Here is a 23,511-nt window from a genome sequence, read left to right on the forward strand (position 1 = left end):
ATAAACATGACGAGTTCATCGTTGGCTCCAGTTTGTCTGCAGACTCCCGATTACTGATGAGTGATTGGCCAGCGATTTAGTCGCTTCCCAGAGTTCTTTTGAGGGCACACTTGCATCTTGTTGAAGCGTTTAGTTTTAGCGATGGCAGAGAAAAGAATACATTATTATAGTTTTTTTTTGAAAAAGTTAGAAAATATCCCGGTTAGGTAGTTGTTGACAGTATGCCCTCTAGACTGTAGAACAAATGATTTTCACAGGTGTGCTACTGTTCTGTTTCAATAGTTCCTTTTGTTTAACCTGGCTTCTGTTTGTTTTTTCACATCACGTTCTCTAGTCGAAGGAGGAAGTGAACCAGGTTTGTTTGGCCTCCTACCGCCTTTCTTCCATCCCAACTGACACCCTATTTTCCAAATATGTGACACAGTACACTACAAAGTAGTGGACGAATACTAATTCTCCAGTTTGTGTAGCTAATACCCACATGTAGCCAGAATCCACATGACATTTTATAATAAGTATCATCCAGCTAATGAAGCAGCATAGAGTGTTCTTGCAGTGTTATTGGAACCTGGTGTAGAATCAAGTAAACATTAAGCCACCCCCACTATCTCCCCCTGCATCCCCCTGTGACTGTTTCATCGCTCTGTTCTCTTATTTTCTGTCACCCCCTGTCCCCCATGCAAAGATTGAAGCCACAGCCAGCTCAAAGAAGGTAGGATATTAGAGACAAGGTCAGACTGTGTTCCTCATGTGTTCCAGAAGGCCGTCTGAGCATGCTCTTAGGGCGTGACTGTGTGTGTGTGTTTGTGTGTGTGTGTGTGTGTGTGCGTGTGTGCAGTCCTCCTCTTGTGGAGTGTGTCGATCACGCAACTCTCAAGCCACAAGTGTATTTTGTCGAATTACCTCAAAGACAGCCGTCGTATATCGTTGGTACACTCTTAAATAATAGATGTTTCAGTAACTTCCCGTGACATGGATTTGTTTTATAGGCATTCGTAGCTAGGGATCTGTGGCTCTCTGGATTGATGGCGTAGAGCAGGGGGTGTTCAACCGTGGTCCTCAGGGCCCACTGTCCTGCATGTTTGAGATGGTTTCCTTCCACAGAGCTTGATAGCAACCCATTAATTTGAACCAGGTGTGTTGGAGCAGGAAAACATCTCAAACATACAGGACAGGGGACCCTAAGGACCAGGGTGGAAAACCCCTGGCGATAGAGGAAGCTGGCTAAGGCTCTGCCTACTCCTTCACTAGTACTGCACAGCAATAAAGACACTCAAAAATCTGCCTAGCAACACAAGTGTCTATATTAAGAGACCTAAGACATTTAGGGAGAATAACCATTCAATTTTCAGCAGCAGTGTGCTTTCTAAAACTGTTTTTGTATATTTTGTTTTTGTATATGTATTCATACATTGCTCAAGGACAATGTACAATTGATTCCAAACAAATCAACTGAATAATAATTTTACTAGATCTTTTTTAAATGACTGAACAGTTAAATAAATCATTTAATATGCACTTTTAGGGCATGCATGTTAACTAAACTCAGGAGAAGAGGTTAACTCACTGGGTCAGGGTCTAGTGAGAGCAGTCACAACATTAGTCTCTCTGTTCCTGTATGATCCTCTGAGTGAGAAATGATTACTGAATTGTCTCATAAGAGGCTGAGTGGGTTTTAATGAATTTGTCAATGGCAATAAGTTGTGGTGCAGCAGGCAATGTTATGCACATGACAAGTCCCAAGGTTGCTTGTAATTCGCAGGTAATTGCAGTTGTTCACCAACAGGTGACTTACCTTCCAGGTGTTACAGTATGTGTTGAAGTTATATGCACTAGCTAAAGCCAGAGAGAACAATTCTTCAATGCTCATTTTTGGTGTGTGTGTGTGTGTGTGTTGCTCTGACTCAATGTGCAGTTGGACTCAGAAGCAGCAGACATTCTCAATGACCTGCAGCTGAAACTCAACATGGTGCTGGACAACTTCAGCGCCATGTTCGGCAAGAGGTGAGAGTGACATCGGAAAACCCACACGCACCTCCGAGATCCTTCTAGAATGATCCTTCCTCCACTCGGCCCTCCATCTATCTATTCTCCTCCGTCGGCGGTGGTCCTCGACCGTGCTATGAATCATCCTTTCGTTTTTTTTCCCGTCCGTTTATACTCGTCTTCGTTCCTGATGGTTCCGTCGTTAACCGCCTGCTGTCTCCCCTAGTTTCCTGGCGCGTATCACCGGCTGCATGCGCCAGATGGCGGAGCTCCTGTACCAGATCAAAGGAGCTCCCAACCGCAACACGGCCGAGGCGGACGCCGACAACATCCTCCGTCCCCTCATGGAGTTCCTGGACGGAAAGTGAGTGTGGCAGAGTGCAGCGACAGGCCCCACACTTGAAAGTATTTGAAAGAGAACGTCCAAACTGGGCCTGCTAAATAAAGCACGCGCTGTCAACTTCTAACCGTAGACTTGATCCGGGGGGGGGGGGGTGGGGGGGGGGTGGGGGGGGGGTGGGCGTGACTGCTTCTAGTTTGAATGCCAGTCGGATTCTGGTTAAGAATGCCCTGCAGGTTATGTGAAGTCAGGCTTCTTTTTTTTTTATCAGCATGGTGGCTGGCTCTGGTGGGGTTTATGAAACTGCAGCACAGGAGGAAAAAAAACACGTCTCCCCTCCTCATCCTCTCCCCCTCATCCCCTCTCCTCTCTCCCCGTCCTCTGGTTTCCAGCCTGAGCATTTTTGCGGACACGTGCGAGAAGTCGGTTCTGAAGAGGATCCTGAAGGACCTGTGGAAGACGGTGCTGAGCAGCCTGGAGAAGACCATCGTCCTTCCTCAGAGTAACGACAGCTTTGTAAGTGCGAGAGAGGCACGAGAGCGCACGACAGACGGTGTGTCTTCTCCTTCGTTCCCCCGTATTTCGAGGGAAGATGTGGATTGGGGAACGTGCGTGTGTATTAATCTGTGTGTGCGTGTGTGTGCACGAGTACATGCCCAGTGCACGTTTGAGCCTATATTGCGCCTCTCCACCAGCACAGACATGAAGACAACAGGCGGCTGGTAAAAGCGAGAGCGATGCTCTGGGTCCCTCTAGTGGCGGCCATGATTATCACATACTAACTGCTGTTCCTCTCCTCTACAGGGGGCACAGATTCTCACCGCTGCCAAGGGGCTGTCTAACCTTAAGGTACAACAGACCTTCATTGCCACTCCCTCTCTCACTGTGTCCCCATTTGCAACTGAATTCTACCCCAAGTAATAGTCATGTTTCCCGGGGAAGTGGGGCATGGCTAATGCCTGTCCGTCATTTTGGTTGCCATAGGGAGGGGGCGAGACCAAGACGCTCACACCTAAACAGTGTGTGATCATCGACGCGGCACTGGAGACCATCAAGGTGGGACACACACACACATACACACAGTACGATCTCTGTCCTTCTCGGACACAGATGCCCACGCTGACCTGTCTCACCGGCGCACGCACACACCGAATCAGTCTTTATGTCTCTCTCACTCCCCCCCCCCCCCGCCGCCAAATACACACACGCACCCAAATACAGGACCGAAACACATTTAGGAACACGCATTCTCCAAGAACCTGGGGAGTCAGGTGGCTGAGCGGTGAGGGAATCGGGCTAGTAATCCGAAGGTTGCCAGTTTGATTCCCGGTCATGCCAACTGACGTTGTGTCCTTGGGCAAGGCACTTCACCCTACTTGCCTCGGGGGAATGTCCCTGTACTTACTGTAAGTCGCTCTGGATAAGAGCGTCTGCTAAATGACTAAATGTAAATGTAACAACAAAACTGTCGCACAAAATCCGACAAAATCCTGTCTCGGCCTCCTGCAGCAATACTTCCACGCCGGGGGGAACGGCTTGAAGAAGGCCTACGTGGAGAAGAGCCCCGAGCTGGCCTCTCTTCGCTACGCCCTCTCCCTCTACTCCCAGAGCACCGACGCCCTCATCAAGACCTTCGTCTCCTCGCAACACGCGCAAGGTGACCGCCTCCCCACACACACACACACACACACGGTTGTTTTTCTATACCGACCATTCACTTCCATTCAAAATAGGTTATCTCTAACCCCTAGCCCTAACATGTCCTAACACACGCACACACATACATACACACACACACACGCTTGAGAAGACAAGTACTGTTACTGGACAGATGTTTTTTTCTTTGTTTCTCAGTGCACAATGGGATGGGCATGAGGATCGTTCCTAATGAGAAGGTTCGACCAGACAGGGGTAAGGCTTCAAAGACATGAAACACTTGTTTACATTCTACGTCTATTCAACAAATAGAAGAGAATCAACCATTAGGATCGAAGGTGTCTGAATCTCAGTTTACCAGGGTGGGAATTCTAGGTTGTAGTGTGACTGAATAACTGGTAAAGCTAGGTTGTAGTGTGACTGAGTAACTGGTAAAGCTAGGTTGTAGTGTGACTGAGTAACTGGTAAAGCTAGGTTGTAGTGTGACTGAGTAACTGGTAAAGCTAGGTTGTAGTGTGACTGAGTAACTGGTAAAGCTAGGTTGTAGTGTGACTGAGTAACTGGTAAAGCTAGGTTGTAGTGTGACTGAGTAACTGGTAAAGCTAGGTTGTAGTGTGACTGAGTAACTGGTAAAGCTAGGTTGTAGTGTGACTGAGTAACTGGTAAAGCTAGGTTGTAGTGTGACTGAGTAACTGGTAAAGCTAGGTTGTAGTGTGACTGAGTAACTGGTAAAGCTAGGTTGTAGTGTGACTGAGTAACTGTGGTGTCGTTTGACCGCCAGGCTCCGGGGTGGAGAAGCCCGTGGGTGAAGCCATCATCCAGGTGGACATGGCTCCAGGGAAGGTCAACGTCAGAGGTGAGGCAGAACACACACACACGGCTAACACCATAACACACACACACACACACACAGCTCTTCCGGTCATAATGCTGGCCTGTATCACAACATCATAACACGCGCGCACACACACACATACCTAACAAAACAACACAACAACTGTCTCTGTTTTTCTTTTTAAAATGATTTATCTCTCTCTCTTTATACCTTGAGGAACTCTGTCTTTCTCTCTACACCTCGAGGAACCTTTTTGTTCTCTAACCCCTCCCTTTCCCCCTCTCCTCCTCCCATGTTTTGCTCGTCGTTGATGTTTCCTTCCCTCCTCCTTCCATCAGTCCTGGCGGTGAATGACATGAAGTGGCAGACATCCGGCATGTTCCGCCCCTTCGTGGAGGTGAGCCTGATTGGTCCGTTCCTGGCCGACAAGAAGCGCAAGTTCACGACCAAGTCCAAGAACAACAGCTGGTCGGCCAAGTACAACGAGGCCTTCCAATTGTGAGTGTCGACTGCATGTGTGGCTCGGAGCGGATTTTCAGTTTTACTTAGGTTAGCCCGTGAAAGGGAATAGAGCAGCCATTAGTGACTGTGTGTCGGTTCATTCACTGGTCTCGTTTTATAGACAGGTCTTTGGTAGATATACACACCCACCGCCACCTGTACACCTCTTATCAATCTTTTCTACCTTCTTATCTTTCTCTTTCTTCACCTCGTTTGTACTCCATCGCTCCCTCCTCCTCTCCTTCTCTCCTCCCCTCTCTCCTCTCTCTTCCTTGTCCTCCCCCCCTTTGTCCTCCTCCCCTCTCCTCCTCCTCCTCCTTCTCCTCTCTCCTCCACTTCTCCCTTCTCCTTCCTCACCCTCACCACATTGCTCCGTCTCTTTCCCCCCCCCTCGTCCTCACCCTCCCTCCCGTCCCTTCTCTCCCTCCAATGACTCCCTCCATCACCCCCCCCCCCCCCTTCCAGCGTGCTGGGCAAGGAGTCGCCCGACTGCTACGAGCTGCAGATCTCGGTGAAGGACTACTGCTTCGGCCGCGCCGACCGGCTGGTGGGTGTGGCCGTGGTGCAGCTGCGCGACGTGGCTGAGCGGCGGAGCTGTGTGTGCTGGACGCCGCTGGGCGCGCGAGCGCACGCCGACGAGACGGGCGTCACGGTGATGCGCATCCTGTCGCAGCGGCCCGCCGACGAGGTGGCCAAGGAGTTCGTCCGGATCAAGTCGGAGACCCGGCCGCTCGAGGAGGGCCGATGAGGAGGGGCGTCTGAGGGGGGCGTCTGAGGGGTGCGTCTGAGGGCGGGGTGAGAGGGTTCGGAGGAGAGGAATCAGAGGCGGGAGGGAGGGAGGGACGGTTTTAAGATGGTTTACCCTCAGAGGTACCCCTGGATGACGGGGGGTGGGGGGGGTGGAGACAACTGTAACTGTATTTACTGATATCACCAGAGACCGAGGAGCAGAAAACCGTCTTGCAGAATAGCAGTACCACACAAACATATAAATGAATGTTTTTCGACCAGGGTCTGTATCGGATCCTTGTTGCCTCTGTAGAACCTCCATCCTTTATACAAGCTCGTGCCATCCAAAGGCCTCCCCCCCCCCCCTTTCCCCACCCCACCTTAGCCTGTGATACGAAGCACATGCGGATGGGTCTGCCGTCTACAGAATAACCCGCACTGTGTTTTACAAAGCCTTACAATCCCAGAGGGAAGTGTGTCTCGCCCTCTAAGCCTCACAACACAGAAAGAGACACCGATCCAAAACCAACTAGTGTCCTGATAACCACAACAGCAATGTCTGTAACCCACTGTGGAGAGCACTAGTCAGACACAGAGTAGTTAGTTGTAGTTTTAAACCATGGAACAGTCGGGATTTTCCATTAAAAGGATTTTAGTCGTGGACGAAAGGTATTCTGTGTTGGGAAACTGGCTGTCTTTGTCGATGTACACTGCTAAGAGAAAAGACTGGGTTTATTAGTTCATAGTATTCAGACTCTAGTTTACAGTTTTCACAGTACTATTTGTTATGGAGAGTAATTAAGAGTTAAGGATATGTAATAGTGTGTAGTGAGAACAATGGTTTATGGGAGTTGTAGTTAACATAATCTACAGCCACAAATGAGTGTAGCCAAAAGAATAAGCGTCAAACTTTTTTTATACGACCGTGTTGCCACAAGGATTGTGTTCTAGAACAAAATACTGTACACATTTTGACACCTAAAATAGGTTTCATTAGGGAGTCAAAATGGACACAGGATTATTTTTTAACATCATTATTTTGCCATGTTTCTCTTATAAATTGTGACTGAAAACACTGTTTACCTGTATCTCTACATTTGATGGAAATAGACAGAAGTGGGGTCTTTGTTTTCCTGGGCTGTTGCACAGTCAGCTTGTATGAGCCTCGAGTTCAGGTGCTCTCCTCGAAAAGCAAACGTTTCAATACCCACTAAAGTTTGTCCTCATTCCCTTGGAGTCACTGAAACACAGAACAACAGCTACAACGGTGTACAACGTGCTCAACTTCACCAACGGTGTGTAATGTGACAGCAATGTGGATCCTGTCAGAGGTCATCTTGGTGGGACCTGACTGATGTTTCACCCTTCCCTGTTGTCAACACTACTTCTTCAACCCTATCGGTCATCCTGAGGACACAGGACTTGAACTGTCTGCGATTGGCTTAAGGAGAACATGCAGCAAGCCATCCAATAGTATTAAACAGAGGGGGAAAGGGGTGGAGACTGTATGCACTCCTATTTGTTTACCATGTGCCAAGTAATGCAAGCGTTCACTTTCAAGCTTTGTTGATCTGTTCATATTATTCTTTTGTTATCTGCATATTATTAACAAGTGAACTCTTGCACACTGTTTAAGTTTTACTGTACATTTTGAAAGATAAAGCATGTCTTTATTGTAAACAATCAAAAGTTAAATAGAGTTGTGTTTTTTTATGTATGTACAATGTGAAATATGAAAAAGACTGATATATATATATAAAATATTTATCATTAATCTGAAGCAAAAATGTTGAATATATACTTGTACCAATATGTATTTTTTTTTATATAAAATATTTGAGTCACCTCTTTGGCTTTGAGAGGTTTAATGTCCAACGTGTGAATTAACATGCTTAAAACTAGCATGGGTATCGTGTCACAAGGAAACCACTGGATAAGAATCTCGTGGGTCCGGAATCTCACTGGGGTTTAATTTGATGTCAAAAACGACTGAACTTCTCAGTGCTTCATGTATATTTTAACAGCTGTCTCCGGTCAAGATCAACAATTTCTCAAATGACTTCAAGGAAAGGGGGATGCAATGATATATCACCATATTGAGACACAGAGAGATGGCATAGCTTCAGATTGCTCAGTTGTCTTCAATCCTCTGGTCTTCAGGGTCCACTGCCCTGTATGTTCTACATGTTTCCCTGCTCCAACACACCTGGTTCAAATGCATGGGTCATCGGAAGGCTTCTGCAGAGTTTGATAACGACCATTCATTTGAGTCAGGTGTGTTGGAGCAGGACCACATCTAATGCTGGGTACACACTAAAAGATTTTTTAAATCTTTTAAGATTTTCAAAATGTGAGAGACCACAAACACGAGGACAAAACAATCCTAGATCTAGAACAGTTTTGCTCCTATAGTGTGTGGTGTTTGTCCTCAGGGTTCCCCCCCACACATCAGGATTTCTGATGTGTGGGGGGGAAATATTAAATATTCAACATGTTGAATATTTACGATTTGCGATCGGGGTGGCTCCGGCGTTCTTCCGGGCAAGTTCGGTCACTCTTAACACACCTCACACCAAGGGAACATCTGATAAGATAATCTGTAGAAAATTGAAACGTTATTAGGATTGTCGGGACATTACCTAGGATTGTCGGAAGGGGGGAAATCAGCCCAAAATCAGACCGATTATCTTGTGGTGTGTACCCAGCATTAGTTAACGTAAAGGACAGTGGACCCTGAGGACCAAAGTTGAAGACCACCGATCTATATGAACTCTATTGGACCAACAGGTGAGTCTCCACCTCATTCTTATGGATTCACACTGGGGGTTCACATTTTTTGACCACAATACCATGACAACACACACACACACCTTATCTCTAGCTCACACCATGTAAATTCCTCTATCATCATCATCGTTTAATGTTTAATCATGATTTAATCATGATTCATTTCCTCCTCCGCGGCCAGTGGTCAGTTCATCATTAAGTTCAGAGTTTCATAAGGGAAGCCTCTTATCCACCCCCACCCCCCCCCCCTCTCTCTCTCTCTCTCTCCCCTCCCTCTCTATCTCTCAATCCACATTGTTACAACTAGAGCAGCTGAGGAAAGTACTGTTCTACCGTAAAGAGACTGGAGGAATCCAGGCTTTCTCCTTCCACAGAGAGCAGAGCAGACTGTGTTTGGTTCAGTATTGACACAGGTGAAGTCTTATACTGTCCGTATTGTCTTTTGACCACTTCTAGGTTAAATGGCTAAATCAGTCAGCTAGTCTGGCCACGTAAAACAAAAAAGGTCTCTTTTGTTGAATTTCCTGTTTAAACCTTTACTACAGACGGAGCTAGCATATATACACATAGACTTTGTGTGAATGTCGTCCTAGACGTGTGCTGATTTAGACACACAGTTTCACAGTGTGGTGAGACTTTCATTGAGGGGGAGCACCTCAGAATCTTAGCCTAGCTTGCGGGAACACCATCCTGTCTGCAAAGAAACACTGCTTTCAACACTGCAAAGTCAACACTGTGACGACTATACACATACCTAGAGGGTGCTTTCACAGACACACACAAAGGGGACCCAGTCCCCCATAGAGAGGTAAGTGTGTGTGTGTGGACACTGGACAGACACTTAGTGTTTGTTTTTGTAGTTTGGGCACCTTTGGGAATTTTAAGTCAGGATAACTGTGTATTCAGGCCTGATGGGAGAGGAGAGTTGCGTTGTTGGGGAGTTCATTCAAGAACCTAGTCTGTGTGTGTTTGTGTGATGCACAATGCAGTTGTGCTGTTTTCGAATGGAAGTCAGAAGAAAAGCCTTTTCCCTTTTTTGGCGGGTAGGAAATGGAGTTCACCGCGAGGGAGACTAACCCAAACCAAGAACAGGGCGACAAGACGGAGTGATGAAAATGGAGAACGGGAGGAAAAAGTCGACACACAACTGAGGAAAGGAGAGAAAGGTAAGGTTTAAAGATCCAGAGGTGTGAACAACGAGTGACCGAGAACTGAGAAGGAAACCAGACTGGCGGTGCGTTTGTTTGGCTGTGTGTAATCCCACCCTGTGTTCCTGTTTATCCTGTGTGTGTGTGTGTGTGTGTGTGTGTGTGTGTGTGTGTGTGTGTGTGTGTGTGTGTGTGTGTGTGTGCGCGTGTGCGTGTGCGTGTGTGCACGCGCGCGTGTGTAGGGGAAGAATGTGTCCGCCTCCTCATTGAATGTCGAGCCCACCTCCTCTTCACCCGAGCAAAGTGAGAGCAGACGAGAGGAGAGAGAGAGAGAGAGAGAGAGAGAGAGAGAGAGAGAGAGAGAGAGAAAGAGAGAAAGAGAGAGGGGGAGGGGGAGGGAGGGCCAGATGCGAAAAGAGGAGAGAGTCTGAAACGGTGACTATGAATGAGGGAGGAGTCATGACAGAGTGAGAGCGAATAAAGAGGAGTATTAGAAAACTAGAGGAGGAAGTAGAGAATGAGAGAGTGGTGTAGTGTAGAGAGTCTAGGTGGAGCCTGTGTGTGTGTGTGTGTGTGCGACAAAGAGAAAGAGAGAGGTTGAGAGGGACAAGCTGCCCTGAGGAAATATTAGCTGCTTGTTCGTGTGCCGGATTTTCACTACACTGCTACATCGCTCCCCTGCCCCAGACACGCCCATGTGGCCGGCATCAAAACAGATGGTAAGGACAGTCGCCTGTTTCTTGAACTCGGGGTCAAGGGTCGAAGGTCAGCTGAAGACTTGGGTTTGTCGCGGAGCAGAGACTTTTTTTTAACGGAAAAACAGAAACAGAACGTGGTAGAGAAGACCAGGCAAACCCAACAGGAAGTTGTGGGTTGAACGTGTTCTTTCTTTTTTCTTTATCATCTCCTTGTGTGTTCCCTTGAGAACCCCAAAGCTGCTGAACGAGTGAGCGAGTGTAGCGCTAGTTTTTTTTGTTTTGAGAGAGAGAGAGAGAGAGAGAGAGAGAGAGAGAGAGAGAGAGAGAGAGAAGCGAAGGTGGAGCCCTGGTTTGAGGTATTTTTCCATGCTGTAACGTAGGCTTTTAAAAGGCTGTTTCCCCCAGTAGTTAGACCTATAATACGTTTGGTTAGGTCACCATTTCAATCATGCCGCTGGTGTCCTTACTTTCATCAGTAGTTGTGACGGACGTGCACCTTCTGTGTTAAAGGTTCTTCTTCTACAAAGAGGGCCTTGTTGCATACTGCATGTCAAAATATCATTATATGTTGATAGTGATGATGGTGGCAGTGATAGTGGAGATGATGGTGTTGATCAATCTCCCCCTTGACCACGTCAAGTCGCTTCTCTCTCCCCCCCCCCCCCCACCCCCAAAACTCAGAAGCCAACTACAAGACGCTGATGGCCAAAACGCCTCATAACTGATGCTTCCTTCCTGTTTTACCACTCCTTCGTTTGTTAGCCCCATCTGAAGGACGTTACGGACACACGCGCGGTCGTCAAGTGCTGAACCCGCTGGCACGGCTTTGATGTTGTAGCCCCGCGGCGACTCCCTCCTTCTGTCAGTCGTGAACCCTTTTGTCCAGAGCCACTGTAACTCTCACCTGGCGACCTCAAAATCCCCTCTGGCTGATCCGAGGCCATCAATAATGCAGCAGTCGTGAACAAAAGCTACGTTCATGCAACAACATCTGCAACTGTTTTGGGATGGGTTGTGTCAACCATGTGCCGTTTTTTTTTAATAAAACATGGCTGCTAGTTTTAGCATATTCGAGTGGGTAATAGGATGCTACATGTGTCAAATCTGAATTCCTGTCAAAATATAACCCTGCCTGTGAGAACCAACAACAGTCAAGGGTTTGTTTTGATTAATCATAGACATTGGACATTGTTTTGTTTTTGTCAAATACACAAGATTAAATAAGTTACTATTTAATAGGCATGGATATGGTTAAGCTTTAGGTCTATCAAAAAGTCTGGGGGTTATAAGGTAAACTGAGAGGGAGGCCATTCTCACATCAGCTGTCTGGTCTGAAAGGTCAGGTGAATTATTAAGCGTTTGATTGTTCAAGTTTTTGTGGCGTGCTTTGCTCCAGTCAAAAGGGCCGGGCTGGTTTGGTGCCCCTGCTGTGTGTCGAGAGAGGCAGTGTCACAGGTGAAACGTCTAACCTTGATTCCTCTCGACCTTTCACCTTGCCTCCCTCTCATTTCGCTTTGCAGACGAGATCTTAAAATCTCGATGAGTTCTTTCACCTTGATTGGACGAGATCTGTCGTCCAATCTACTGATCTGTCGTCCAATCTACTGAATCTACTTTCAGACACGGGTCATGGACGGATTGACAGTTTTGAAGTGTTCTTAAATGTTCTGTTAAGTCAACCGCTTTAAATTTCAATCATATTCAGTTGTCATTAGTACTTCTTGTCATTTAAATGACTTATTGATGATGGGGTTGTTTTTAACCCTGAATTCATTTCACTGATGTGTTTGCAGTTTAAGAAAGTTTCAGAGAATTCAGATTTGAATGTTGTTCTTGTCCATGATGTTTGGTTTATTTATTTTAATTTTAAATATTTTTTTATGGGGTGCATTTTATTGCTTTATTGGATAGGAACAGTTGTAGATAGACAAAGGGAGGCAGAGAAAGAAGGGGATGACATGCAGGAAATGACCCGGGACAGAATCGAACCCGGTGAATCACGGGGCGCCCTCATGTCTATGATGTTTTAATGGAGAAAGGGTTAAGGCCTTGATATAATCCAGTTTTGGTCACGTACGTATGCGAAAGCTACCTATGCGGCATGGTTCACACACTCCACTGCATACTTTATGTCTGCGTGGTTGTTTAAAAGCTATGTCCGCTAGGAGGTAGGTCAGCGACGAAACGCGTTCACCGGAAATAAGTCCACAACTGCTTCTGAATTAGTATAACAGCAATAACCAATTGCAACAGAGGTGGAGTTATTGCTGTCTAGTGTGTAATATTTGCTCTTAAAAATGTATTGTACTACTACTACTTCGCTGCATCCATCTCGCAGAACGTCAGAGGGGCTTCGGTGTACTGCTCCTTGATTTCTGGTGGTGTTGCACCTGGCGTATGCGTACACTTAAGGCGCGGGGACATGTGCACAAAGTAAACACCAAACAAACACAGGATACGTGCGGCAGCCATTATGCCTACACGTACTTCAAGTATAAATCGGCCTTAATAAAGGTTAATAAAGTCCCCTATGTTGTAATGGATGGATACTTGATTACACAGGTTGTTATCATATATGTTTTGTCACTATTGATTGGAGAGGAACAAAGTAGAAAGTGAAAGAAGATAGATCATTATGATCCCAAGATTTAAATCACTCTCCAGGGGCCTGTTTGCACAGCCTGAACCACTTTGAAAACCCCCAAATTCTAACTGGAAATCTATTTTGTCGCAATACCAATTTCAGTCATTTCAATTACAGTATATTGTGGGTACATCATGAACAACATTAGAAATACATTTACTGATCCAGATAAACAGATTTTGTGGGTGCTGGTGTAGTTAAAAGGGGGGGGGGGGAAACTTGGCAACTTTCTGACTAGCCTGCTATGGACGTTTCTCCACAAGACTTCTCCGAAACATCTTGCCTCACCACTTATTTCCCTCTGCTACAAACCTATGCAGACCTATGGGGGGTTCACTTTCCCAGTGAAATGTATGTGAAGTGAATCAGAGTAAGGTGTGCAAGCACACTTCTCAAGTGCAAGGCCATGTCTCATTTACTGACTGCTTTTAAGACCACATCAACAGCAGAAACCAACTTTCTCACTCTAGATCTTAGTCACAGACCCTCCCCCCCGCCCACCCAACCCATACGATCCCCTCCCAACCACTGATTTAGCAGGAAACTTTACGTGTTTTGTTCATGTACTTGACCCAAATCGGCTGTGTGGTTACCACAAAACTCATCCAAACAGATATAAACAGTGTTGTTTGTTTGGTGCAAGTATTTATCCAACTTTTAGCCATGCTCTGTTTTGACTCCTATACCTAGCAACCTGTTGTTGAATCTGTTCAGAACCTTGTTCACAAACCTGGACCCAAGTGTATTGCCGGGACTGAATGAGGAAGTGACTTGGATAGTTTTGTACACTAACGAGTGCATGTGTGTCAGATAATAATGTCATAATGTGGGGGTTTAAGTGGGTCTCTGGTGTGAGCTCTTGGGACAGATCACTGTGGAACAGAAACTGTGGAACAAACATGATTTGGCTCAGTGGGATAATCTTGCAACATGCTCTCTAGCAGACCCACAAGGAGCGCTGTTATCAGAGTGACACTCTTCCCCTTCTGAGAAGAGGAATTGGGCCGTATGGCGACCACGATGAGGGTTTCCATGGTTCCTCAGTATGTCTTTTATTTATGACATGATCAAATGTATGATCTGATGACGTGCTCTACTTTTTGAAGTTGCTTCTAAGTGCTCAAAATGTCAGGGTCTAAATAGAACCCAAACGCTGTAGTTGATAAATGTATTGCATTGTGTTTCACTATATATTATTATTTGGGGACACACATTTTAGGACTGTTCCCTGTATTTTAAATGTAGTCTCATATTCACAATGTTCTATTGTGGCTTAAATATTGTAAATGAACAGGATAATGAGTATACAAGAGGTACTGTAATTTCAACAGTGTGTGGTACAAGGCATGGTCTTGGCATTCCTGCACTGTCTTTTTCTCAAGACTAAAATCCTGTTTTTCTCTGTACAGGCGGGGCTCCGCTCAGAAAGTGCTACTTTCTGTCATTAGGGCTTCCTTCCATTGTTGCTTTCTAATCCTGATCTGCTAATGGGGACTATTTGTCTAACAGGACTCCAATAATGTGACTTAGTTACAAAAGACTTACTGACCCACTTAATAACTCAGTTATTCGACGACATTTGGAAGTTATGAAACATTTGACCACTCATGACCCTACAACCATGTAATGATGATGTCACCTGAATCATTCTGAATTAGTATACACCTCCATGTCCTTTTTCAGCTGACTTTTGACTGTGTTAGGAAAATCTTTTATCAAGTAGTGCACAGAGTCGATGAAGATAAGGCAGTTTATTTTCTTGCAGCATGCAGCAAGGAGACAAGTCTATGGTGGTACAAAGTTGTCTGAGGAACTCGGTCTCCTTTTATCCTAAAGTTCTCACGCGCGTGTGTGTGTGTGTGTGTGTGTGTGTGTGTGTGTGTGCGCGTGTGTGTGTGTGTGTGCGTGTGTGTGTGCGTGCGTGCGTGCGCGTGCGTGTGTGTGTGGAAAACGACATCTTCAGTTTGGAGTGGAAAGTTACAATATAGAAGTTGACCCTGGTCCCAACACCATATGGAATTTGACATCTGTTTAGCTTACTTGCTAAGTGAAAAATCTTTACATGCTGAGTAAAGGTAACAGTCAGCCTGTTTAAGTAAGCTTTCGGTTGCAACTATGAGGGGTTCCTCTTTCTGAACATTATTCTTTTAAGCTTGCATAACACGCACATAGAACTATTTCAATATACAGACTGACACACACACCCACCCCCATCTACACTAATAAAAAAAACATCCAGGCACATTCAGTCTGAGAAAGCAGTCTGGGGGCTGCTCTGTCTTGAGAACTGAAGATATGTCCAGCCAGATACCTTATCAGGAAACTCACTGGAGGGGGCGGGTTAGCAGATGAGTGCCAACGACAACCAGGTCTCTCGTCATCTCAAACCGTCCTTAGATGCTTAACGTGCTTAAGGGGATTGTGGATCTGTCTGAAGTATTAGTTGATGAATACATTTTGATTGAATAGTGTCATTGCATTTTGCGTGTACAACCAGCTTTAAGGCTTCAACAAGCACTCTTTTGTGGCGTAGCTTTGAGATCAGCTAATATGTGACTCAGTAAAACACCACTGTGAAATGAGTTTCTGTTTTCAGGAGACTATTTTGAAGGGTATATGATTGGCTATAGATCATTACAAGGGATCGAGGTCAGGGCAAGGAAGGCATCATTATTGTCAAGTGAACCCTCTCAATGTACAGGAATGCATTCTGCTTTTGAAGCAGACATACTCTGGCTAATTATAGCAAGTGAACTGATACCAGAAGTATCTGTTGATAGAAAACAGCAGATTGTGTAAGCTGAGGAGGGAATGCAGCCACTGGTTAGTGGTCGACAGAACAACCCATTTTCCTCCAATCTGTCTGAACACAGTGAGCCAGCAAACAGCACTGCTCCAACCCAGACCAACACATAAATCACTGTACATAACAGTACCCATTAAGAAACATCACCCTTTGCCCCCAAAAGAGGTGGTTCTGCTTCAATACACCCCTCCTCTCTGTTGATCATGATGATGATCATGATCAACAATCTGCTGTTTTCATGATGATGATCAACATCTGTTGATGATGACACGCACATCTCACCATAGACCCCAAAACAACTAGGCTGGTTCTAAATCAGCCTATCTGGCAACCATTTTGTTCTGGATCACAACATCTTAAACCTTCTTAGTTACTGTATATGGTATGAGGAAATGGATCAGCTGGGAATTGACTATTGATGTGTTTGTGTTTGAAGGGTGAGGTTAATGAAATACTGAGTATTAACTGGTAGATTCCCTCATTTGTGACGACAGTCATGTTCTAGAGAAGGGGCAAGCACAGATGAACGTGGAAAGCTGTTCCTGGGAGATCTTCAGGCTCGTCCGAAGGGACTCCGGACCGCGCTGCCAGACAAAGCTTGATGTGTGTGAATCATTAGCTGGAGAGTGGGTCCAGACATCCTTTTCCTTTCTACACAAACACACACACGCGTGCACTCACACACACACTTCAGGTCCGACTGACTAAACGGTGAGGTCTGTTTTCACAAAGAACGCCTGTTTTCTGCTTCAGAAACCAAATGCCGTGCCACTGATTAAACAGAGACATCCACACTCCCTGTTGAACCCTCTGCCCTCTCAGTCCTTATTGTCCAACCACATGTTGGTCTTTCACATAGGAGGTTGTTACTTTGCTCACGTAAACTCACATTTACGTTTTGTATTGTTTCGTGTGGAACATGGAGAAAAAAAAATGCTGGACTGTACCACATGAAAACGACCAGACAAGAAATGGTGACTTTCAGCTATCGGTTCTTGATGTTTATCCTGGTCGACGTTATCTTTTGGTTTCAGGGGTTGGAGGTACAGTACCTTGCTCTGTTTGGTTTGAGCTGGCCGTGCCAGGTCTGGGAATGGCTCGTTCAGGGTTGTTGGCCACAGTAGACATGTTCCTCAAGTTAAGTTTTACCCCAGGCGTTTCCTGTGTTTCCCACCAGTGGCAATGATGTCATGACTAGGTCTTCTTTCACTACTTTTACAGGCTCCACTCCACTCCCCCTCCCTCCCTCCCTCCCTCCCTCCCTCCCTCCCTCCCTCCCTCCCTCCCTCCCTCCCTCCCTCCCTCCCTCCCTCCCTGCCTTCTCTTGGTTATTTCTTTCTTGCCTACTTTACTTCATTACTTCTTTACTTAATGACTCTTACTTACTCAACTCTTCAGCCATGGTCTCTTGTAGCCAAAAACCTTTAACTCGTCATTTTACAAGTTGAATGTTTGACATTTCCGAAGTTTCAGCATCATCAAAACACATAATGGATGTCATTAGTCATCGCTAATGACTTGATCCAGTTGACATTTGATGTATGAGGATTATTAAATAAGCAGGGGAGAGGGTGTGGTGGAAATCACTTTGCTCTCATCTTTTAAGATATTCCTTGAATTTCAAAGGAAAGTACACTTTTATTTTATTGGATTTTCAGGGGTGGTTTTATTTGGTTACGTCTTTAGGCTTAGTTTAGACTGTGTGAAATGGAATTTGGTGTGTGTGTGTTCATGTTCCACCAGGGACGTGGTATGCCTCTTAGAAACATGCTGAAGAACATACATGTAGCTTCTATAAATAGCTGCAGTGTGTCTGGGGGGGGGGGGGGTTCTGAGGGGCGGGAACCAAAACATCTGCTTCCTGTCTTGGAATCTTCAACAGCAGCCACTGTTCACACACACAGACACCAACTTATTTGTAATCTTGTAAAGCAAACCATATGCCTATGTTAGAAGTCTAAACAAATCAACAGCTCTGAGATTAAGCTACAGTAATCATCACCACGGTGAATGTTTGGGGGCAAAACAGGGTTGTATTGTACAGGTATGTTATAAAAATGTTGCGGTCAAAGGGAACCTTATCGTACACAAACGTATGGCCTGTCGTCCGTATAGGTGTGTGTGTGTTCGTGAAGGTGTCTGTGACCTAGAACCGCTCTGTTCTAGGCCAATAAAAGACTGTTGTCATGCCAGAGGAAGTCTCCAGCTCTGACAAAGGCCTGAGCCAGGGGGTGTATGTGATGGATCTTTGGTGGACCGGGGGTCTGGGCAGCCGAAGGGGCACCTCCCTCTGACTAACGCTGGTCTCTGGGCCTGATGTCAGAGGCTGATGCAAACCCAGAGCAAGACCCAACCTGAGAGGGGGCACTGAGTGAAGCGTGCTCTTACGTACATGGAAACGTGTGCCTCCTTCACACACACACACACACGTGCACACAGGGAAGTACTTGCAGCACACTCCTTCACAGACACACACACACAGACACACAATAACAAAAGGGGTACTGTATCTTCCCAGATTTGTGTGAGAACCAGACACTGTTTCAACCAAGAGAGACACGTACTGGCAGATGATAAATATACTGCAGGCTCATACGAGCTGCAGTCTGTCAACAAATACTGCACACATCTGGCCTGCAGTGTTATGGCAGAGACCATCCTCGTTCACTGGGAATTCGACCTTCTCCTAGCTTTTCCCCTCACAGGAAAGTAGAACTGAAACAATGCCCATGTTCTGATAATGCTGTATAAAATGAACAGGACACATGGGATTTTACGCAGCATCTGAAATCTAACTCATCCCTTGGGAGGCAACACACGTTTAGAATGCTAACACCCTGTTTTACGGCTCCAGTCAGGAAACTGGTGGCTGGCAAGAGATGGATGCTGCCCACCTAATCGGAAACTTTGGGGAAATGCATTCAATAGCTGTTGTGTAGAACGTCAGTAAGCCTCACCCATTTTTGAGTGAGATGGATGTTTTGCTATATTTTGGCATCGTAGATTGTATGTGACCTTTTCCTCCTGTTTTTTAACAGTGTCCCCTATTTTGTCTCTGCCAGTTAGACGTCATGGATGGATAGCGAGAGGAAGAGAGGGAAAGATGTCATTTTTCGGGCTTGACTGCGTGAAGAAGAAAGAGAGGGGTGAGTGCCTCTTGAATTCTGTACGGTGACATTTGAGAAACGGTCAAAGAGATATTCGATTCATTCAAGAGCCAAGAGTCCACCACTCTCTCTCTCTCTCTCTCTCTCTCTCTCTCTCTCTCTCTCTCTCAGTAAAAAGCTACAATATACTCCTTCTCATGTCTCGGTTTCTCCTCAGAGTTGGAAAGAAAACTCAGAGCGAATGACAGAGAGTTCAACATCTCCTTCAAGTATGCGGTGAGTTGAGCACATGCTGTGTGTCTTTCACATGTTTACACTAACCCCATCTATACATGATTGTACATGTTGAGTCCACATACTGACCCCATGAACCCCAGAAGTATCAGTCTGGTTTTAATCAGAAAGCTGGAAGTAAGACAGACACTGGAGGTCAGGGTGGTCTGGCGGTGAGGGCACTTCCCATTGTAGATAGTACTGGAAGGAGCGGTTTCCTGGACTCTGCTAGAGATTGTATTTGTCCTCTTGACTTGTGCAATGTTGTGGTGAAAAAAGCATTTCTCACTTCTTCTTTTCTTAATACAGTAGTTTCCCAAAAGGAAATCTAGACCAAGTTTGACTAATTCAGATTTCAAAACAACAAAAGTTGTTTTAAGGTGAAAGTCTTATGTTCTTTCTGTGAGTTCAGTGCTTTGCTTATCCATTTGTTGTAAATTAGTAGTGTGTGTGTGTGTGATAGTTGAATTCATTTCCCCCTCTCCTCCCCATTCCTTGTTCTCTCTTTCTGTCTTTGTCATCAGACCAATGCCATCAAGACCTCCAAGTACAGCTGGTTTACCTTTTTGCCTCTCAACCTCTTTGAGCAGTTTCAGAGGATTGCTAATGCCTACTTCCTATTTTTGCTCGTCCTTCAAGTGAGTGGAACACACCATGCGCGCGCACACACACACAGACTATAGACATGCTCTCTCAGGCTCACACACTAGCACACACACACACACGGACTACAGACACACACTCTCTCACACACACGGGCACACATGCATGTATTCAGGGACGTAGGTTTGTGTTCAAATGTGGGTGGTACAGCTTTTTGTAAATAACTTGAAGATGCTGTTTTCTTAATAAAGATTGAGGTGGATGGATTTTCCTATATCTTTTTTTTTTATCCCACTCACATATAATAAACCCTGCATGGACAACAGATACACACACACTCTTTTGCACACACAAACACAGAACGTTTAGTGATTGTTGGGTCAGTGAAACGTCTGCTTGTATTGCCTACAGCTACAATCAGTCAAAATACTGGGCAGGGCATGACTAAGCATAGAGCAGAGAGATTCAGGAAATAAGATATCCACAACCGGAAACTGCGTAATTGTCCCCTTGAACATTTGTCATTGACAAGTTGTGCTTTGGACACATACATCATAATAGTTCCTGACCTAGAAAGAACACCGCTAAATAGCAACCGCTCTGTTTAGTGTGTGTTTAGCATGATATAAATATTTGCCTGGAAGAACGGTATTGACAAAGGTTTAAGCCAATGTTGCGATAATATTAAATGTTGGAATCTTGTGTTGGACCAGGTGATTCCAGACATCTCCTCTCTCTCGTGGTTCACCACGGTGGTGCCCCTGGTGCTGGTGCTTTCGGTGACGGCAGCTAAAGATGCCACTGACGACATCGTAAGTATGAAGACAGCCTGAGCTGCGGAAGTTCTGAAGTACAGCACCCTACATGCCAAGAACGACTCACTTTGATTGACCCACAATCTCGATTTACCCCATTATGACTTATCTCTCCTATACGTAATGGCAAGTTACTGTTTTTTTCAACCAGACGTGTTCAGGACAGCTTTTTTGCCAGCCCTAGTGTTCCATCTCTGACTAAAACAATTTTTCATCTGTTCTCTGGCCCCTGCTCGTCATCAAGCCTCTGTTTTTTTTCCTCTGTTTTTCAAACAGAAGATTCCCTGTTTTAAATCAAGTTATTTTCTCCCTGCAGCACATTAGTACCTGAGGCAGCTTTGTGACGTGGTGTTTTTGTGTACTGAGTAGCTTCTGAGGTGATTTGAGGCTATTGTTAGTTTGCTTGTTTGACTATGTCACCCTGCACTACTCTCCCTGCACTACTGTCTCGCTGCAATCAGGTGACTCCTGAATTCCCGCCCAACCTCGAGGAAGAGGCAGTGTAGTCCAGGCAACTGTTGCTATGTTGGTGGCAATTACATTATTTCTCAAAACATGGGACCTGTTTTTCTCCTCAATTTTAGGGTCAGGTCTTTTGCTGTTGTTTTTAACAGACTTCATTCAACTGTTTTTCTATTTTAGAAAGAGATAAGTGGGGGCTTACTTTTGATGTTTTTAATGAATCTTTCCTTGTAAAAGAACCCCAGGAGAGAACGACAATTCTTTTGGACTACTAACCGTTTATTAGTGTATTCACTGAATCAGAGCCATATATCCCTCCATCCTATCCCCACTAGACTCACTAGGGAGTCAGGTGGCTGAGCGGTTAGGGAATCGGGCTAGTAATCTGTTGTGTCCTTGGGCAAGGCACTTCCTTTGATGAAATGTCCCTGTACTTACTGTAAGTCGCTCTGGATAAGAGCGTCTGCTAAATGACTAAATGTAAATGTCACTTCCCTTCTTTTGACCATAATCACCAAATCATTCTGTTCCTGAATGATGCACACACAGCAAAACAATGAGTCACTGACATGGTTCTCAAGAACCTGTCTGCATACCAGCCTCCGTTTTGTTGCTTTGGCGAGATCATTGGATTCTAGCTTATGACTATTGCCAACATGTATTGGTGATTCAAGATTGTGACTGGAAGATTGTGATGGCGGGAATGATTGTTGGGTCCAAAAAGGCTTTGTTGAGATTGTCATTTTGTTGATTCATCTCACTTTGATAGCTTTTGCAGTTTAAGAAATTGATGATATCACATCAGTGTGAAATTGAGTGTCGCCATCATTTAAATAGAAAATACCACATGGTTGACTAGAGCATGACTGATTTAGGTGTGTGACTTTTCACAGAATCGCCACAGGAGTGACAAGCAGGTGAACAACCGCAAGGTCCAAGTTCTCCTGGATGAAAAGTAAGTTGTTGTGGGAACCCAACAGCCCCAAGGATAGTAACACAAGGATAATTAAATTTGAGGACTTTTCTTGGTCAACACAAGCTGAAGTGCTATTTCTACTGATTTTCTTTTTTTGGGGGAGGTTAGGGTTGGAATTATTAGTATTATTATTAGTATTATGGTTAGAATTCGGGGTTAGGAGGTAGGAATAGTGTTAGGGGTTAGGAGTTAGGTTTAAGGTTGGGTTATATTTTGAGTTAAGGTTAGGCTAAGGGGTCAGGGAAAACTGGATTTACAACTAAATGGGATTTAATTGTGAGTCCCCCCAAGAATAGCAGTTCAAACTGTATGTGCATGCCTGTCAGGCACCCATAATTCCCTCTGTTCAGCAGGGCTCAGCTGTGTAACAGGAAACAGCTGCAGGACTACAGGAAGTGGTTGTTTTCTTCCTGTAGACCTGTGACATTCCCACCTTTCACAACTAGCAGACACAACACAGGACTCAGGGGGCATTGGGGCTACAGAGTACACATGAACCATAAACTCACAGGAAACGCATACCTAGATAGTTTATACGCTGAGGCAGGAAGTTGGTTTAAAAGCTATGGAGGTAAATGTCCTGGAATGCCATCAAACAAAGTGAAGGATTCTTTGGTGAAGTCAAGGTTACGTGCACAGATGCACTCACACCAACATCATCATCCTGCAGCTTAGTCCTCTACCTCTGTAACTCTCACACACACACACACACAGATTACAAAGTGTATTTACTCAATAAGAAAGAAACTGTGAATTACAGTACATCTGATATTGTATTATATACTTCTAAAAACGTTTATCTGAATGTCACCATGCCTACAGTACCTCAGTCGTTTCTCTAATTTCTCAGACTGAGGAGTGAGAAATGGATGGATGTTCAGGTGGGGGACATCATCAAACTGGAAAACAACCAGTTTGTCACGGTGAGAAAAACTTTCAGCTTTCAGTTTCAGCTGAGTAACTGTAACCATAACCACCTTTCACAGCTAGACTACATTTAAGACCAGTGGGTTAGACAGTATACTGTAGGAATGGGTTAGACGGTAATGTACTGTAGCACTATTGCCAATACCTTCATGGATGAAAATGAACGCACTTCAGAGAAATAAGTTGGGGAATTTGTGGTGTCTCTAATATGAAGAGTG

General features: G+C 45.2%; 2 protein-coding genes across 4 annotated transcripts in view; both read left to right on the top strand.

Moving 5' to 3' along the window:
- Positions 1 to 6,066, top strand: part of LOC136933077 (protein unc-13 homolog B-like) — an 87,687-nt gene extending 81,621 nt beyond the window's left edge. Inside the window, 10 exon segments of the mRNA XM_067228456.1 lie at positions 1,916 to 2,004; positions 2,213 to 2,350; positions 2,719 to 2,842; positions 3,131 to 3,175; positions 3,311 to 3,382; positions 3,836 to 3,983; positions 4,181 to 4,237; positions 4,764 to 4,838; positions 5,156 to 5,315; positions 5,784 to 6,066. Of these exon segments, the coding sequence (XP_067084557.1) occupies positions 1,916 to 2,004; positions 2,213 to 2,350; positions 2,719 to 2,842; positions 3,131 to 3,175; positions 3,311 to 3,382; positions 3,836 to 3,983; positions 4,181 to 4,237; positions 4,764 to 4,838; positions 5,156 to 5,315; positions 5,784 to 6,066 (1,191 nt within the window).
- Positions 6,067 to 9,982: 3,916 nt separating this feature from the next.
- Positions 9,983 to 23,511, top strand: part of LOC136932723 (phospholipid-transporting ATPase ID-like) — a 95,891-nt gene continuing 82,362 nt past the window's right edge. For 2 of the 3 annotated variants that reach the window (XR_010874763.1, XM_067227948.1), the window contains exons 1-7: positions 10,536 to 10,701; positions 19,193 to 19,276; positions 19,455 to 19,513; positions 20,035 to 20,148; positions 20,827 to 20,925; positions 22,284 to 22,345; positions 23,217 to 23,289. Coding sequence is in view for 2 of the 3 variants with exons in the window: in XM_067227948.1 (XP_067084049.1) it covers positions 19,234 to 19,276; positions 19,455 to 19,513; positions 20,035 to 20,148; positions 20,827 to 20,925; positions 22,284 to 22,345; positions 23,217 to 23,289 (450 nt within the window). In the remaining variant the exon portion in view is untranslated. Of the gene's footprint in view, positions 10,001 to 10,535; positions 10,702 to 19,192; positions 19,277 to 19,454; positions 19,514 to 20,034; positions 20,149 to 20,826; positions 20,926 to 22,283; positions 22,346 to 23,216; positions 23,290 to 23,511 lie in introns of those variants that run through there. The other variant, XM_067227949.1, reaches the window with a different exon arrangement.

The sequence above is a fragment of the Osmerus mordax genome, chromosome 24 (assembly GCF_038355195.1).
Source record: "Osmerus mordax isolate fOsmMor3 chromosome 24, fOsmMor3.pri, whole genome shotgun sequence".
NCBI lineage: Eukaryota > Metazoa > Chordata > Actinopteri > Osmeriformes > Osmeridae > Osmerus > Osmerus mordax.